Source organism: Enoplosus armatus, chromosome 16 (assembly GCF_043641665.1).
Source record: "Enoplosus armatus isolate fEnoArm2 chromosome 16, fEnoArm2.hap1, whole genome shotgun sequence".
Classification (NCBI taxonomy): Eukaryota; Metazoa; Chordata; class Actinopteri; order Centrarchiformes; family Enoplosidae; genus Enoplosus; species Enoplosus armatus.
The window spans coordinates 9,351,593-9,368,840 of record NC_092195.1 but is presented as its reverse complement, the minus strand read 5'-3'; the positions used below and the strand labels follow the sequence as shown (position 1 = coordinate 9,368,840).

The window sequence follows — 17,248 nt, the reverse complement described above, 5'->3', positions numbered from 1 at the left end:
TCTTGACACACATGCATCACATTAATTTCATTGCCTGTTGATGCTGAAAGTGTCTACCGTTGAAAAAACATCATTGTCTTCACTCCCTTAAAATGCCTTCCAACACTTTTGTCCTTGTCTCACTTTGTGACATGTTGTTCCTTTTTTTTTTTTCTCTCGCTCTTGTTTTCTCTCTCAGGAGGCGGTGGGGAGGGTTTGTCTGAAGGAGAGAGGACGGGACGTGTTGGTGTTGCGGAGAGTGACATCATCAGTGACGTCGCCATCGGACCGTCCCTCACCCACGTCGTCAGGGGGCGGGCCCAGAGAGGAGGATTGCGACAAGAGGTCAGTCCCTCCTCCTACATAATAAGAGCCCTCCAAACCAACAGAGGCAACAAAAACATAATCATAGCACTCCTCCCTCTCGTTTTCAGTTTTTTATTTTGGCATCTGAAGTTGCAACCACACACTCTTGCACGTACATGCAAAATATCAGTAGTGCTGTCAACACTGTGTGTGTGTGTCTAAGATAATGTATGCTTTAGCTTCTGGCACAAAGCGGAAAAAAGAGAATGGCTTTTTTGTTTTCAGCTGAAAGGGAAACAAATATGACACCAAGACTGGTTTACTTCCTTCTACATGGTATGCGTTTAGGATTGTGTGTGTGTGTGTGTGTGTGTACAAGTGCATTTTCTCAAAGTCAGTTTCTTTGTGCAGTGTCTGTGTTTGTGTGCATTTAAGCCAGTGTGTGCCAAGACCTAAGGCACAATGCAGGGAGTGTCAGTGACAGGCAGGTTAAGTGTGTGTGTGTGTGTGTATGTATATACAGTGCTCAGCATCTTCAGTTGCAATCAGTTCCTTCTAAATGCTACTGTAGGAGCTGTCAGAGAGAGGGTTTTAATCTCTGGAGCTCTTAGCTGACGGGGACAGACGGCAAGGCAGTTTGCCCCACAGGAGAGCACCCTTCCTGGGTATGCAAAACTTAGATGAGGGCTGATCCTCCGGAAGTGTTAAGATATGAAGATGACCACCAAGCTAGCTACGCTTGCCGAGGCAGAGGAGGACATAGATGATGAGGACGAGGACGAGGACGAGGACGATGATGATGATGATGATGATGAGGATAGCAATCAGGATGAAGACGGTAGCAGATCAGAAATCTGTACATTTGATGTTCCCCATTTTCGCTACATCGATGACGACGATGTGGAGGAGAATAAGGAGGAAGAAAGGGAGGGAGGATGGAGGGATGGAAGTAGTCGTACCTGTTGCTCATTCTCTAGGGAGGATGATTGTTGCAACTCTTCGTCTTACAGGTATGTGGTGGTGTCGGGGACGCCGCTCAAGATCTTGGAGCATCTGCTAAGTGACCTGCGATTGGACGACCAAAGAGGGGCACCAGAGAGCAGGGAGAGCGGTAAGCTTGTCGACACACACACGTGAACTCACATCTCGTAAACATTGTGCACAGAGACACATCTTTGAGAGGGCATCCATACACACAGTGTGCCTGTATCTCCATAAAAAGATAGAAACATATTGATGAAAGAAAAAAGTTAACAAAAGTTAGTGGAAGATTAAAGAGAGAGTCATATAAATAAAGCAGTTGAGCTGTTTGTGTCTGCGGTTTGACCAAAGGTATGTTTCAAACTAAGCAACTCCCCACCCATTGTAAGGAATTTCATTTTCAGTGCCACACAAGTTACAACACAGCCCAACCTGGACCTTTCTCTGTCTTTCATTTTCCCCGAAGTGGGTTAAAACCTGGGAGGTATGCACCCCCCCTCGATTACACTGTCTGTATGTGTGTGTGTGTTGTGTGGCTGCGTGAGTCAGTCAGCCCTCACACCACATCCAGGTGCGTGTGTGCAGTCATTCAGCCATGTCATTGCCTGTAAATATGAGGAACATTCAAGAGGTTAAATGCTCTAATGAGTTGGTGAAACGATTCCCTCTGGGTGCTGTAGGCATTTCTGCTGCAAACAATTTCAGTGGGCTTTTACTGTCATATCTAAGTTTCACAATCCTCAAGTCTACAGTACCTTATAGCTACTGGAATTTTTGACAGTGCGGCAGTACTACTATACTGTTTTACAGGAAAGTTTTGTTATTTGTTTTATTGCTGCATCGTTAGCACAAAGACCACATCGAAAGTTGAGCTGCAGCTAATGATTATTTTCATTTTGATTTATCTTTTTGGATGTAAATTATTTAGAATGTAAAATGTTAGAAAGAAGAAAAAAAGGATTGAAAAATTGCCAATATGAAATGTTTAAACACCTTGTTTTGTCTGATCAATAGTCCAAATCCCAAAGGTATTCAGTTTACAATAGACATTCACCATGAACTGCATCGTCCCCAGTTCAAGTCTGGTGGTGACATTTGTTGCATCTCTCTCTTCCTCATTTCATTTAATTTGTGTATTCACTGCAATAAAAAGGCATACAGTGCCCCAAAGATACAAAAAAACTGAGAAAAGTTGCAAATCCTCACTTTAAGAAACCAGAACCAGAGAATATTTGGCTTTTTTGATTGATAAATGATTTAAATGATTAATTGATTATCAAAATAATTGTTGTCTCTCGATTGACTAATCAATAAATCAACCAGTTGTTTCAGTAAAAGTTGAAAGTTTATGTTGAAAAAGTATGTAAGTAAAAATACAAACACATTTCTTGTCATAGTCAGTGGATCTTAATTTCTTTTCTTCTAATTGAATTCCGTATCACCGCTGTGGAGCCCAGGTCTGCTAAAATAATACTTTCACACAGGGACATCTGGGTCCCAACCTGTATTTTATGAAACCTGCTCTTGCATGTTTTCACTGTTTTAAGACAAGGCGTCTTTATGTATCAACTCCTCAGCACCACCAGTTCCCAGCAGTCCACAGGGAGCCATCTCACTGAATTGCAGGAAGCAAATGAAGAAAGAGGAGGGATGAATGTAGGAGGGAGAGAGAGAGAACTGAGATGGTCTTTGTGGCGGAAGACCGCCTGATATTTATTCACTCAAAAGAGAAAAGACACACTTTTTTTTCTTTTTTTTTCTTTGTTGGCGCAGAGGGAGAGGCAGAAGCAGGGATGCAGATCAAGAGTGTTTGTGCATGTTTGGCTGTCTTTGTCTCTGTATCTGTGTGTGCGTGCATCTATCGGCCTATGTGCGTTGAATAAGCATGAGGGGTGAGCGTGTGTGTCGATGTGTGTGTGTAGACCCTCTGGTGTGGTACTGAGCATCAGTGTGCCGTTTTAGCGGGCTTAGCTGTGCAGCATGTTGAACAGGCTCAAACACGCTTCCACAGAGAGAGAGCGATTACCCCAACCATGTACACATAAAAACACACACACAACAAAAAACACAGCAGCAGATTACTGTGATTAGTTCAGCACACACACACATTTTCTCTTTTTCCTTTCTCTATCACAAGAGATAAAGTCCCCCAAGGTCAGAACTGAATGACTTATTCATCAGGGTTGTCTGTGTGTGTGTGTGTGTGTGTGTGTGTATGTGTATGTGTATGTGTATGTGTATGTGTATGTGTGTGTGTGTGTGTGTGTGTGTGTGTGTGTGTGCGTTTGGGTGTGTATTTCCGTGTCTATGAGTGTATGTGTTTGACTTTGTGCGTGCCAGCGGGCAAACGCAGAGGGCATATGTTGAAGATGAAAATGGATATTTATCATCACAGAGAGCTGAGAGAGGGCGAGCGTAGGAGGAGAGTAGTAGCGGGAGGAAATGTAACCGCTGAAAAGGAGAAAATGAAAAATGGGGGTGTAGGGAAGGGGGGCAGGCGAGGACAGTTTGGGATGGAGAGAGTGAGAGAGGGAAATAGAAAAGCAGAAAAAAGACTGATAACTGGTCAAGAAGGAGCTCTACAATCACAGATTGAAGAGAAAAGGGCTCACAAAAGAAATGGAAAATGAAAGTTAGTCTTGAGGGTTTTGAAAAAGTGATAAGCTCAGTCAGACCTGCCTAAAAATATATCTTGAGAAAAGTTATGTTTTTATTTCTAAAGAGAAGACGGTTGATCAAATATTAATGCAGTGGCCTCTGCTCAGTCTTCTATAATTGATTTCTTTGCTCTCTGCCCGACGGAGCCATATTTGGGTCACACATTTTACTCTGGAAAGAGTTTGACAACACACACACATACACCACGGCTCCCTCACACCACCAACAATGGCTCATTACCCATCTGCCACGAGGGCTGTTTATATTTAGTTCTTACCCATTGAACACCTGCTGAGTCTCACACACACTCTTGCCGTCTCACTTGCACATCAGGTTTCTTGACTCTGAATTTCTTTTAGTTTTTGAAGTTGTTAAGAATATGAGCCAACAGAAAGAAAAACTTGTATCCCCTTTTCCTTAAAACCTGGTTTCAAATTTCAAAGTATTTCTCTATTATTTTAAATATTCTTGACAAAATAACTAACAATCAAAGCTAATGTTTGTGGGGAAAAGGGAGTATCTACTAAAAAGCTCAGATAATCTGCTTCATCAGGACTGCGTGGGTGTAGTTGGGATTTTATTGACAGTGGCTGTAAGCAAGTGACCTATAACCTCTGCAAACTCATGCTGTGCAACCAAACTTTATTAGTGGATATCCCAACGTTTCCAAAGATACTGAATATGCAGAATTTTCAGGAAGTGTGCATAACATTATGCACAAGACATGTTTTTAAATGACGCAGCCATAAAAGACATATTATCACATTTTAAGTTGATGCGGTGAATGTGTTGGCAAAGAGCTGCTTATTTATACATCCTGCAGACACTGAGCAACATTAGCATTCATTTGGAGTGATGTTTCTGGCCACCTGATGAATGTAAGAGTTGGTAATAATTCTCTGTAGGTTTGTCACTACACATAGTCATTTGATCCATTGTTGATATAAAATTATTAATTATCACTACTTTAAAGCTACTTAAGGGCAAATAAATTCTTGAAGTTAAGGGTAGACTAAGGGAATCCGAGATGAAGTGAGGGACAAAGGGGGAAACTGAAAGACACTTTCCACATATTAATTCCGCAAATAAGTTTAACCACTTTACCCGTGAAGGCATTGGAAGTGACTGATTATGTGTTTCCTGTGTTTCAGAAATGCTGCTGGATGACTTCCTGTTGACCTACCTGGTGTTCATGTCCACCCATGACCTCTGTCAGGCTCTGCTGGGACAATATCCTTACTGGCAAACACACACATAAACACACACATCCCTTCAGCTTCCACACTCTCCTTCGTTGTCTCCTTGACCGCTCTCACCTATAGCACTGCCCGCTGCAGGGGCCAGGAGGAGGGCAAAGACACCCTCTTCAGGAAGCGTAAGGTACTGCAGCTGGTCTCCCACTGGAGCAGGCTCTACAAGGACTTTCTCAAGGATGAGGAGCACGTCAGGAGCTTCATGAAGGTACGACACTATTCGCCTTCATCAACACATCAGATTTTTTTATCGGTCTTCTCACTCTCTTGTATCCCAATGTTTTAATGAGTCCTCTGGTGTCCTTTTCATGCGTGTCACTGATGAACATAAGAAGTCTCATTCATCTCCATTTGTCTCTCTGTCTTGTTGTAAAATGGGGGTTGTCCTTCCTCAAGTTCTGCACGAAAGGACATAAAACGTTTTTTCAAGAGAGACTGAGCTGAAAAGTGTGTGTTTGGTTGTGTGTGTGTGTGTGTCTTCCCTGATCTTTTTGTTTGCTGCATCTCCTGTTGAACTGAACTGTGTTTCAGCTTTCTCCCACAGGGGAACCTTGTTGATGTTTTTATCTCATCCTTCTGATAAAGCAATAAGAAAGAGAAAGAAATACAGGCCCTTTTATGGTGCATCATATGAGGAATGAAGGGCATGAAAACACACACATACATATTGTTAGTGTCACATTAGCATCACATTTCTCACGACAAATGCTGCTTGTATCCACTGTGTTCCCACTATATTTTCACATGGTCGGCTGAATTGGATTTGAATCCCTGTGACGACCGGGACACTGACAAACGCACACACAACACGATCACACATGTACCCATCCACACGCTCACCCACAACAAGCACACACACGCACACATCACCAATCACTACTTGTCCCTCCGTAACCTGACGGCTCCATAGCTCGGTGCCTGGTTGCCATGGAAACCAAAGTGCGAGGGTTTGCACGGGTATAATCTCATATGGAGTGCGTAACCCAGGTGATAGTTGCCTAGTAACAGAGGAATGAGAGGGGAATTGGGATGTGAGGCTATGGTGGGTCAATGACAGCGATAAGCAGGTGTGTGGAGGGGTGTGTGTGTGTGTGTGTGTGTGTGTGTGTGTGTGTGTGTGTGTGTGTGTGTGTGTGTGTGTGTGTGTGTGTGTGTGTGTGTGTGTGTGTGTGTGTGTGTGTGTGGATCCTTGCAAGTTGTTACTGTTGCTGCCTCCTGAGCTTTCATGCTACTTACAAATTCTCTGCCATGCACACATACAGACACTGTGCATGCCCAGTCACCCATTTAAGTACAAGGTACAGAATTTGTCTGATGTTTCTTTAATGTAATCTACCTACGCAGCATAATTTACACCTGATGATACTCAGTGAACGAGCTGCACAGACTGTACTCTTAATACCATGTTGTGTTATTTTGTTGGTTTAAATCATCATCATGACGAGTTCTATGTCATACCTCATCTTTGCCTCTTTGTCCTTCTTGACATTGTTTTACTAATAAACAGCATTGTTTATGAAAAGTAGTATTTATTGACGGTGTCTGAATTTCAACTCACCTCCATCATCAGTACATATTTTGAAATAAAGAATTTACATGCCATTGAGCAAGAATAAATCTTACATGTTAAGATTTATGTGCTATCCTACAGCTGTGTGTAGATTGTTGGAACAGGATAGCAGAGCCAAAGTCCAAGAACATCCAAAGACCAAAGACTAAGGCATTAAAATCTGACGGACCAAACAAACAAACAACTATTTTATCATCAATCAAGTGTGAAACGTGATTATGGTTGTGATGTTATAGATCTTGGTTACCTTCTCTGTCTGTCAGACTCTGTACAGGTGTGTTTTAGAAGATCTGTATGAGTTCCCCACGCTGGAGAAAGACCTGAAGGAGTTCCAGAAACTTCTGCGTCGCAGACAGTAAGTGTGTTGACTTTGTTCTCTGTGTTAAATATGACTGCCTGTAGTTTTTTTTTTTACTCCATGCCTGCCTTCGTCCCTCCTCACTGGGCTTGTTTCTTTCTTGTAGCACGGTGGATGACTGCCCTCCAAACCAAAAGGTAAGCCAGAGAGAGGTGGTGGATGAGAGGGGATATTTACTATATCCATGCTGCTTGACACTGTCAGCTACATTTTACTCCAGCTTTCACACGTTTGATTGGTATAAATAAAAATATAATTTTGTAAAATATTAGAGGTGCAGTGATATTATTTTTTCAAAACCAGTCAAAGTTCTTGTGTCAGACAATGTTCAGTACTCAAATGAGTCATTCAGGCCAGTAGTATACCAAGAATGTAGATAATTACAGGAAAAAGTAAAAAAAATGACATACAGTAAACTGTAAGCCCGTAGAGGTTCAGCTGTGATAACTAAATCTGAGCTGTGTGGGCGCTGATACAGATGCTGCAGATGTTATCAGTGCATCACTATATTCAGTGAAGGATAACTACAGCATTATATATATCTATGTTTCTTCCATGTCTCTCTCTCTGTCAGAGTAAACAAATGTATCAGCAGCTGAGTTTGAAGGAAAACTGTTCGCAGCTCCGAAGTCCACCAACTGACACTAGAGAGGGTGAGTAACAGACATAAACGCATGCACACACATATACACAACACAAAACACAACACCCTGCCCAGGACTGTACACAATTATGCGTAATGACAGTCTGTGAGTTTTAATTTCAGTGTGCACATGCAAATTGTTAAAATACAGCGTGTTCAATTTTTTTTTCAGTTTGAGTACTTGACAAAAATGATTTTTTTCTGCATCTGCTTCATTATGATTTTATGTTATTTAAGTGTCTTTGTTTTTTCCATGTGTCTCTCAGTTATTTGTTGTGTGTACGTGAGCGCTGACTCCTACCTGAGTGTCCACACACACCCCTCACTGGAGGCCCATGAGCTACTGAGGATTGTGGGTCTGAAGATGGACAGAGCAGAAGAGGACATGGTGCTCGCCGTGGTCTCACATGATGGAGGTACACACACAAATAATGCATACACAATACATAGTCAACACATAAACACAAGTATTAACCTCCTAAGACCTGGCATCCACATGCGTGGACATCACATTTTGGGTTATACCATAATACTTAATTCTGCTTATATGGAAATTCAAAATTGTCCCCGTATGCAGAACCACATCATGTCAACAGATGATACTTAGTTTTTATACTTATCAGGTCCCAATAAGCCCAAATAGCAAAGAGAAATTAAGATAGAGCTTGGGTCTTAGGAGGTTAAATCCCGTTGATTTGGTCAATCACTGTTCTACACCCATGGCTCTATTATTATCATCATGTCTCTCTCCTTCTTTTCTGTTCATATTTGTATCTGCAGAGCGGAGGGTGTTACAGCCCAGTGACTGTGTGTATTCAGAGTCTCTGACCCCACAGGGAAAGCTCATGGCCTGTCGCAGGGATCTCATGGAGATCTTGGTACGTAGATGCACTGTTCTGTTTGTGCTTCTGTTCTTCTGCAAGTAAATCTTTATTTTTCATAAGCACCAACAGAGGCTAAAGATGCAGCTTGCAGGTTTAAAACAAATCCTGATCTCTTGAAGATATGGTAATTTGGGCATTTTCTGCCTTTTGATATTGTGGACAGCCTCTGTACCGTCATCTGGCTAAATCAGGCATGAAAGTGAATATTTTAATTCCCCAAGTGACACATTTTCAGTGTAACGATGAGTCATGCATTATAAGTGAGCCGGAAAAACTTAGGCCAGGTGATTGTTATCAACTCTGAATCAATAGGAGAAAAAAAGGTGTGAGCCACAATTATTTTGTTGTTGCCCAACCGTGACAGCAGGATTTGAAAGTGCTGTATCAGGGCAAAGTGTTGTTCTGTAATGGCATGTTTTTCACAGTGGAGCTTCAGTTGTGAATCCTTAAATCATTTTGCAATATTGGGCATTTTACACACTGCAGTTCTAGGGATTTTGGTTTCTTGTTGGATAGGTATATTTTGCAGCCTGTCATTAACAAACCAGTGGATCCTCTACATTTGACCAATTTAACAAATCCACTGTCCCAACTAGTAGGCTGGTAGGCATGTAATATTGAGTTTTATTTAGCAATTTGTCTGCATCAATTGTCAGGCTCACATGCAGAATTGTAATTAATATAGTGACTCGTAACCTGAGTTGGACAGAACAATCGTGTTGTAGGAATCACCGCTCCCCTCTCAGCTTTCAGTTCTGTTTGTATGTAGGCTGGAGGCACTAAGGCTCGACTGGCCCTCTGCTATATTGTTTCTTTTGAATGTTGTGTTATTTGAATCCCCCCACAGCCTCATTGTTCTGAGGTTTATCATGAGGTTAGACATTGTTGCTATTGTGTAACTTATTTAGAGATAGCCCTAATCCTGTGTGTGTGTACAGTATGTGCTGTGTTTTTGTGTATACATTGTCTCTCTATGTACTAACTTAACTTTCTTTTGTGTGTGCAGCCTCCTTTAACGGATAGTGCTGAGCTAAGCAGGAGGCCGGTGCGACTCTTAGGTATTAACACCTGGGATGTGGCAGCTGCTCTCACCCACCTGGACTGGAGCCTCTTCAAATCCATCCACGAGGTATAGACACTCACAAACACAGACATACACACACACCAATATATGCATGTGGTGTGTGTACATAGATTATAATTATAATAATCATTCATATTCATGTCAGAGATTGCTGGGACATAAGCATTAAAGATGCAAATGCTCTACAAGACTTGCTGGATCATGAGTACCGAAAGTCTTCTGGCAGCTGAGCGGCTGTTGTAAAGAGCTGAATATTTGTGGAAATGTGAAACTGGGGAAGCATAGTACAAATAAAAAAACACAGGCTGATTCCTACGCTGTTAAGTGGATGTTATTGTATCTTTAGGAAATCTAGACAATGTTTTGTGCTTGATTCACATTCTCAAATGTTAGCATCTGCTGCTTTTCTCTGCTTTATATGATTGTAAATTGATTTTATGGACTGTTGGTTGGACACAACGAGCAATATTACGATGTCACCTTGGGCTCTGAAAATAATGTGACTGGACATTTTAGACCAAATAATTAATCAAATAATTGAAAAAATAATGGAGAGATGAATCAGTAATGAAAAGTAATGGAGAGGTATCTAAGATCTTAGAGGGAGCTTTTTCTAAAAGCTTTGTCTTTCACTCACACTCCTCCCTCCCTCCACATGCAGCAGGAGCTGGTGTACTACACCCTCAGCCGGGCTCCTGGTACCGGCCACACGGCGGCGCTCTCAGTCCTCCTCCAGCGCTGCAACGAGGTCCAGCAGTGGGTCATGTCCGAGGTGCTCATGTGTGTATCGCTCAACAAGAGAGTACAGCTGCTCAAGAAGTTCATCAAGATCGCAGCTCAGTAAGAATACACACACACTCTCAGATATATACACAAATAAAAGTGCATGTATCAAGAGCATCAAGTTTTCTGTGCATTATGTCAACTGTTTTTACATTTTTGTGTATTCGTAGTTGTAAAGCCCAAAGAAATTTGAACTCTGCATTTGCCATCATCATGGGTCTTAACACAGCAGCTGTCAGCCGACTCAACCAAACCTGGGAGGTAAGTAAGTGTGTGTGTGTGTGTGTGTGTGTGTGTGTGTGTGTGTTGCATTTAGTGTATTTACATACATGGCTTTATGTTTTAAATTGGATTCTGACCAAACACCTTCTTTTCAGAAATGTCCAGGCAAGTTCAAGAAGCTTTTCTCAGAGTTGGAGCTCATCACGGTGAGACACATGGGACAGAGATAGAGACAGATGCAGAGCTGGAAATATGTTCCTCTTCTCTGTTTCTAATCCCTTTGTTTCACTCTGTTTTCTCTCTCTCTCCATCTTCCCTCCATCTTTCTTCAGGATCCATCTCTGAACCACAAAGCTTATAGGGAAGCCTTCAAGAGGATGAAACCTCCTAAGATCCCTTTCATGCCTCTTCTCCTGAAAGGTATCACCTCTAACCCCTACACACACACACACACACACACACACACTTTTGTTTTTGGTGAATGAATCCTTAATGCATTTGTCCCCTGCTCTTAGATATCACCTTTATCCACGAGGGAAATAAGACCTTCCATGACAACCTGGTCAACTTTGAGAAGCTGGTGAGTTGAGTCACAGCAAATTCCACATATTAAATGAGTGAGGCGATTGTTATACTGTCATCTAGTAACTACATTAATAACACGATGATATGCGTCATTGTGTGTCAAAGTGTTGGTACAAGTTTCCTCTCACTCACACAACGATGGCAGTGAGCTACCATGCAAGGTGCTAGCCTAACCAGCCGGACCAATTTGTGGTTTGGTGTCTTGCCCAAGGACACTTCGACATGTGGACAGGAGGAGCTGGGGATCCCACTGCCGACCTTGCGATTAGCGGACAACCAGCTCTGCCTACTGAGCCACAGCTGCTCCCATCATATGTTCGTTTCACAGTAAATTAATCAGAGCAGCATGTCGCCACAAAGAAAAAAGAAAGAAAAACTTTAGGTGCTTGTGTGTGTGAATAAAACTCATAGCTGCACTGCAGGTCAGGCACAGGCTGAAGGTAGACCCACATGTCACATAGGTGACAGCTGAGGTTCCTGCTTGGCTTCATTTTTTTTTTAAAACTGTTGATGTTATTTTATGTCGATTTAGTGCTAGGGGGCAGTACAAATCTGCCCCAATATATTAGATCTTGATTGTGTGGTATTGCACTGATGTAACGTGTCTTCTCCTAAACCAACAGCATATGATCGCAGACACAGTGAGAATGATTCGCCACTGCCAAAGCGACCAGCCAGGTGAGTCTTCTAACTCTTCTGAATGAATTAAGTCGGTGCAATGCTCCTTACATCACAAGTGATAAGATGGGCTTAGTTACAAGAGCTCTTCAGGCTCATTGTCTCCCCTCTTGTTTGGATCAATTCCTTTTGAGGAAACTACCGCCACCTGCAGCTGAGTTAGTGTACTGCATCTGTACCTGAGTCTGGTGTCTCTCCCACTCAGTTTTCTCTTACAGTTTCTAAGCAACCATTTCCAGACAGTCTCTTTATATGGCCCGAATACAGTCTGTGTTGAAATGTATGTGTTCTTGAGTCCATCAGAAAACTCTTCTGTGTGACTAATGTGTTTCGCGTCTGTCTCTTAGGCAACGAGGTAATCGGGGCCGACAGTGCGGAGGTGAGGGCGAGCGCTCATTACCTGCACATTATCGACAATCAGCAGACGCTTTTTGAATTATCACACAAACTGGAGCCACGCGCGTAAACACACACAAACACACTGGACACAGCGCAGTGGAAGTGGAGTGACACGGAGGACGCTTTGTACAGCAAAATCATACTACCAGCAGTGGTGCCAGGTGGACAATAAGGTGCCATGTGTTCTGACAAGTTCCATGAAGACACAGAACTGCACTCTGCCTGTTCTCTGAAGGCTTTATAACACTGATCATGTGCTTATAAAGGAGTCTACAGGAAGAGAGTCTGTGAGGTTTGCCAAGCTGAGAGTGGAAGAGGCTGTAATTAGTTTGTACAGTATCTGTTAGACTGATTATGCCCTTGTTTTTGTTCTCGTGATGAGCTTTTGGTTATTTATCAGCCTGTTCAGCAGGTGGAATGTTACTTTATTTCTGTCAGGGTCTCGTTGCCCGCCCGCCCGCCCCTGCAGGTCAACAAGGACTTGATCCTCCTCATCATTTAATTTTTCAAACACAAAACCGACTGTAGAGGAGTTAGATTTGTTTATAACCTGCTGGCCACAATCTGCCCCATCGATGGTCTCATGATTTCATCTGCCTCGTGATGTATAACCAGGATACATGCCATAGTTATTTAGGTGTATGATCCAGAACTTTTTTTGGGTTATTATGTGGTGGCATATTATGTAACGCAGGCAGCAGCCAGTGCTGGAGCCGTACAACACTTTACCGTACCTACGCTTTTTTTTTTTTTTACCTTTTCTCACTGAGGCTCTGTCTTTTAACTACAGATGTACAGCTTCAGTGAGTGACAAAAACGTCAACAGCATATTGTATCTGGCATGTGAAGGAAGCATTGTGAGAGCTTTGTATTGACTGACTGTGACGATTGAAACACTAAAGCTCTCCTGAACGTGCCAGAGTTCAAAAACTGTCGATGGTTAGTGAATGCATTTTGGTTTTCTTTGGGGTTTTTTCCATTTTAGAGTCCTGGTTGACTTTTAGCCAAACACTCTTATCTATGATGTTTTTGTGTGAGTAGATAATACTGATTTTACATTGTACTGTAAATAATATGGACCTATACATTTTTCAGTGCCAAATGTCATGTTGAGTCCTGCAGCATCGATGTACTGTAGAGCTCTTGGTTTGTTTGTTTTTATCACACTATTTGATTTCCTTGAATGAGCCCTGGAATGAAGTCTGGTCTTTGATGTAAAGCAGATCTGACTCCTCGCAGAGATGCTCTCTGACATTATGATGACTGATTTCAGGGTGCGTGATGGTGTCCCACTCGCCCCGGGTTGCTATGGAAACCCCATCATAGAGCTATTTTTCTTTCTGTCTTAATCCATGAGTTATATTATGTTAACAGATAAGTCAAAGCACTGCACCACATACCTTTGTTAAGAAATAGCTTTATTCAACAAAATCATGATCATGGGGAGATTTTGACTTCAGTGTTTCATTTTTACTGACTGAAAAGATCACTTCATTCAGAAAACCAACACAAGGTGTGGACAGAATAATGGAAGTACAAGGGCACAGACTTCCCCTGATATAGAAAGCAGTCTGTAGTATTTTAACAGCTTTGGTTCACCCATGAATTACAGTTTCTCATTCTAACATTGGTTCTCATTATTTCTACATATTGGCTGGAAAATGATGCTTTCTGAACCAAACAAATCCTCAAGTTCTGACATCTTCTTGTTGACATGGTCCATGACGTGGAAAAACATCTATTTGTTATTCAAATCAGTGAGGGACCAGCCTGTCATGTTAATACAATTAACTCTGGCTCAGTCTTTAGTCACCAGGAAAGAAATGCAGCATGGCATGAGGGGAATCATTCAGAAATTATATCTGAGTGACAATGTCTTCACATCCGGCAGATAGTGTTTGTTATTTTGTCCTTGCCCTGTATCTGTTCACTTCAGTGGTACATTTCTGCGGAGGAAGCATCCAAAGGCGAGATTCCTAAATGTTATGTAGCGATGCATGTCTTGCATTGTTTGTATAGTTATAAAACATGGGGGGTAAAGTGCAATACAGTAGAAATGTTGTTGCCACAAGTGTTTCGAACTCATTTCAACACTAAGCCTTTCAGAGCACAGAGCTGCTTTCTCCTGCAGATCATAATGAATGAAATGGACAGGGGAGGACAAACATCTTTGGTTCATTACAAGAAAAAGATCAAAGATGATCTCAAGGTGAAGTCTTGCTTTTAAACATAATTCTTGTGTTATGAGCAGCTTAGTCATTGTCTTAAATATTCCTGTAGATGCTCTGACACTGAATGTGGAGCCAGTTTTGTGGACACTGTTATAGTCAGTCACCCAAATTGATTATTTCAAATTGAAAGCTTACTTGAGCCGTTTAAGTATTTGATATTATGTTGATGTAAAATGTAAACAATGAGTCTGTTTATTGTTCTGGAAGTGTTGCTTGAGATTACACGTGAGTCTTGAGATTGTTCCTTTCCAGAAGTTATTTATATCCACAAACATGACATGAACTGTTTAAGATTTTAAGAATAACATTCAGAAATAATGAAAGTCAGTGGTTGTTCGACTGCTAGAGCTGATACATCAGAGCCATGATCTGTTCATATTCAGTGTCATAGAAAGGCCTTGTGGTAGTCATTTTTACTATTAACCTGTACATGACGCACACATGCACAAACACACCTCTGCTCATTGTGTTCAAAGGGCAGAATAATTGTGCTATACTAGTTATTTATTGTAATATATTGTTTATTTATGTATTTTTGAGGTGACAAAAGTTCATGTGCCATGTTCAGAGGTTCAACAATGTAGAAGTGCGTTCTTGAGAAGAAAAGGTGCTGGAATGTAAAAGTACTTGTTGTTATGTTTTGTGGCCACTTGAGGGCAGCAGAAGAACAAGTCACCATGATGATGCTCTTCTCTTTCCTCTGGTGTCAAATGCTGTAATGGACAGGAAACCAACAGGAAGGTGTGTTTAGTGTTTTATCGGCCGTTGTCATGACTGTGTAAAGTTATGGTTTTTTTTAAAGCAATGTTGTTTAAAACTTGTTTGCATGTTAAAACAAAAAACACAAAGTTCACAATGCAAGAGAGGACACATTGAAGGCTTTGTACTATTGTAATATTGTTGATGTGTAAATATATGCCCATGTTTGTTATGTAGTTATTATTTATCAGTTGTAAATGAAAAAAATAGTCCACCACAAAGCAATACGTCTCCCCCCGTGTCCCCTCAACCTTCTGACAGCTGAAGCCACATGTCTTTTCTAAAGCTGCGTTTTACTATGTCAGAATTTGACTGAAATGAATAAATTATAGGTTTTATGTGACATCTCCAGGTGAGCTTGTGGTCTTTTTTATTGGCTCATGTTGCATTTGACCAATGATATCACACCAACAGTGCGACATCGACCGACACAGACATGTGAAACAATGGGAAGACAACATTCATAATGTTTATGATGAAGATGTTTGGGAAGAAGACATATATACAATGATAGTAGATAACAACATAGAACAATACTGATCCCAGTAGATCCCTTTTGCATATTAAGTGTAAGTAGCTGGATCACACATTGCTTTTGTAGTTCTGGTCCATGTATCACCAACCAGATTGGTCCAATTTTAAAGCACAATATTTGTTAAGATCCAGGCCATCTGAAGAATCCACCTTGGAGTCATATAAATCTAAGCTGCTGTAAAAACTCCTTTTCTTCACAAGACAACATGTACCATTTAACTGGATACATAACAAAAAAACCTTCTACTGTAACACAGTAGTATCAAGAGTTATTCAGGGTTTTTCCAGTGAAAAGCTCAGTAGCAAAACAACAGAAACTGACAACATCTTTATGGATCTATGGCGGCCTCTGATAAATAACTTCCCCCGTGATCCAGGTGACTTGGTTCAAAGGGTGAAGGGCACACTGGATTGAAAGGTTCCCGGCATTCCTATGGAAAAGAAGTATCTATTAATCAGAAGTAGATAAGCCTGTGTTATATAGTAATTTAGGGAGAGTGTGTAAATGTGCCTGAGTTGATAAATAGTAAAAGTTAATGCTGGTCTTTTATTTCCTTGTTTTCATTTTAGAGTCCTGGTTAATTTTTATCTAAGCACTCATTATTCTCATTAGACAATGATGAGAAACGTCATGTTCAGATACTGTGTAGTTGTGTACAACTAAAAGTGTTTGCCAAGTGCATTTGACCAATGATATCACACCAACAGTGCAAACACCCTCTCTGAAGCATATAAAAGAAAGTGGCCTTTCAACTGTCTCTGCAAGACTTTCGATAACATTCAACGGTGCACATCACGTACTCCAAAGGCTCAGACAGAGACTCTGACACCAACATGCTCTTGTTCCTTTTCTTGTTTGGTCTGGCTCTGGGTGCCGAGTCTCCTACAGATGATCGTCATCCTACAGATGAGCGTCAGGTGAAGCTACATCGTGGCAACTGTCCCATGTTCTGGTACAACTTCAACGGCAGCTGCTACAAGTACGTGGGCACACATATGACCTGGGCTGATGCAGAGCTCCACTGTGTGTCACAGAGGGCCAACCTGGTGTCTATCCACAGTCTGGAGGAACAGAATTTCGTCAAATTCCTGATCGAGAACTTTGACCCTGCTCAGGGAAGCACCTGGATCGGACTCAGTGACATCCACAAAGAAGGCAGATGGATGTGGTCTGATGGGTCTGCTGCTGACTTTTTCTTTTGGCTCTCACATGAGCCAAACAACTCTGGGGGAAATGAACAATGTGTTCACAACAACATTGGCCCACATCTGAAATGGAATGACGTCGAATGTTCTTATACGTATCCCTCTATTTGTGTATCTCGCATAGCCTGTCCATAG

General features: G+C 41.6%; 2 protein-coding genes across 2 annotated transcripts in view; both read left to right on the top strand.

The window, feature by feature from the left end:
* rapgef5a (Rap guanine nucleotide exchange factor (GEF) 5a) overlaps nt 1-12,674 on the top strand; it is a 41,632-nt gene extending 28,958 nt beyond the window's left edge. The window contains exons 10-26 of the mRNA XM_070921743.1: nt 179-324; nt 1,296-1,396; nt 5,076-5,154; nt 5,241-5,385; nt 7,011-7,102; nt 7,212-7,242; nt 7,680-7,758; nt 8,015-8,164; nt 8,529-8,626; nt 9,639-9,761; nt 10,378-10,556; nt 10,670-10,760; nt 10,877-10,927; nt 11,054-11,141; nt 11,237-11,301; nt 11,930-11,984; nt 12,332-12,674. Coding sequence (XP_070777844.1) covers nt 179-324; nt 1,296-1,396; nt 5,076-5,154; nt 5,241-5,385; nt 7,011-7,102; nt 7,212-7,242; nt 7,680-7,758; nt 8,015-8,164; nt 8,529-8,626; nt 9,639-9,761; nt 10,378-10,556; nt 10,670-10,760; nt 10,877-10,927; nt 11,054-11,141; nt 11,237-11,301; nt 11,930-11,984; nt 12,332-12,450 — 1,692 coding nt within the window. The 3' untranslated portion in view covers nt 12,451-12,674. The remainder of the gene's footprint in view (nt 1-178; nt 325-1,295; nt 1,397-5,075; nt 5,155-5,240; nt 5,386-7,010; nt 7,103-7,211; nt 7,243-7,679; nt 7,759-8,014; nt 8,165-8,528; nt 8,627-9,638; nt 9,762-10,377; nt 10,557-10,669; nt 10,761-10,876; nt 10,928-11,053; nt 11,142-11,236; nt 11,302-11,929; nt 11,985-12,331) is intronic.
* A 4,067-nt stretch (nt 12,675-16,741) lies between these two features.
* Nucleotides 16,742-17,248, top strand: LOC139299040 (lactose-binding lectin l-2-like). The gene has a single exon (XM_070921914.1). The coding sequence runs from the start codon at nt 16,742-16,744 to the stop codon at nt 17,246-17,248; it is 507 nt and encodes a 168-aa protein (XP_070778015.1).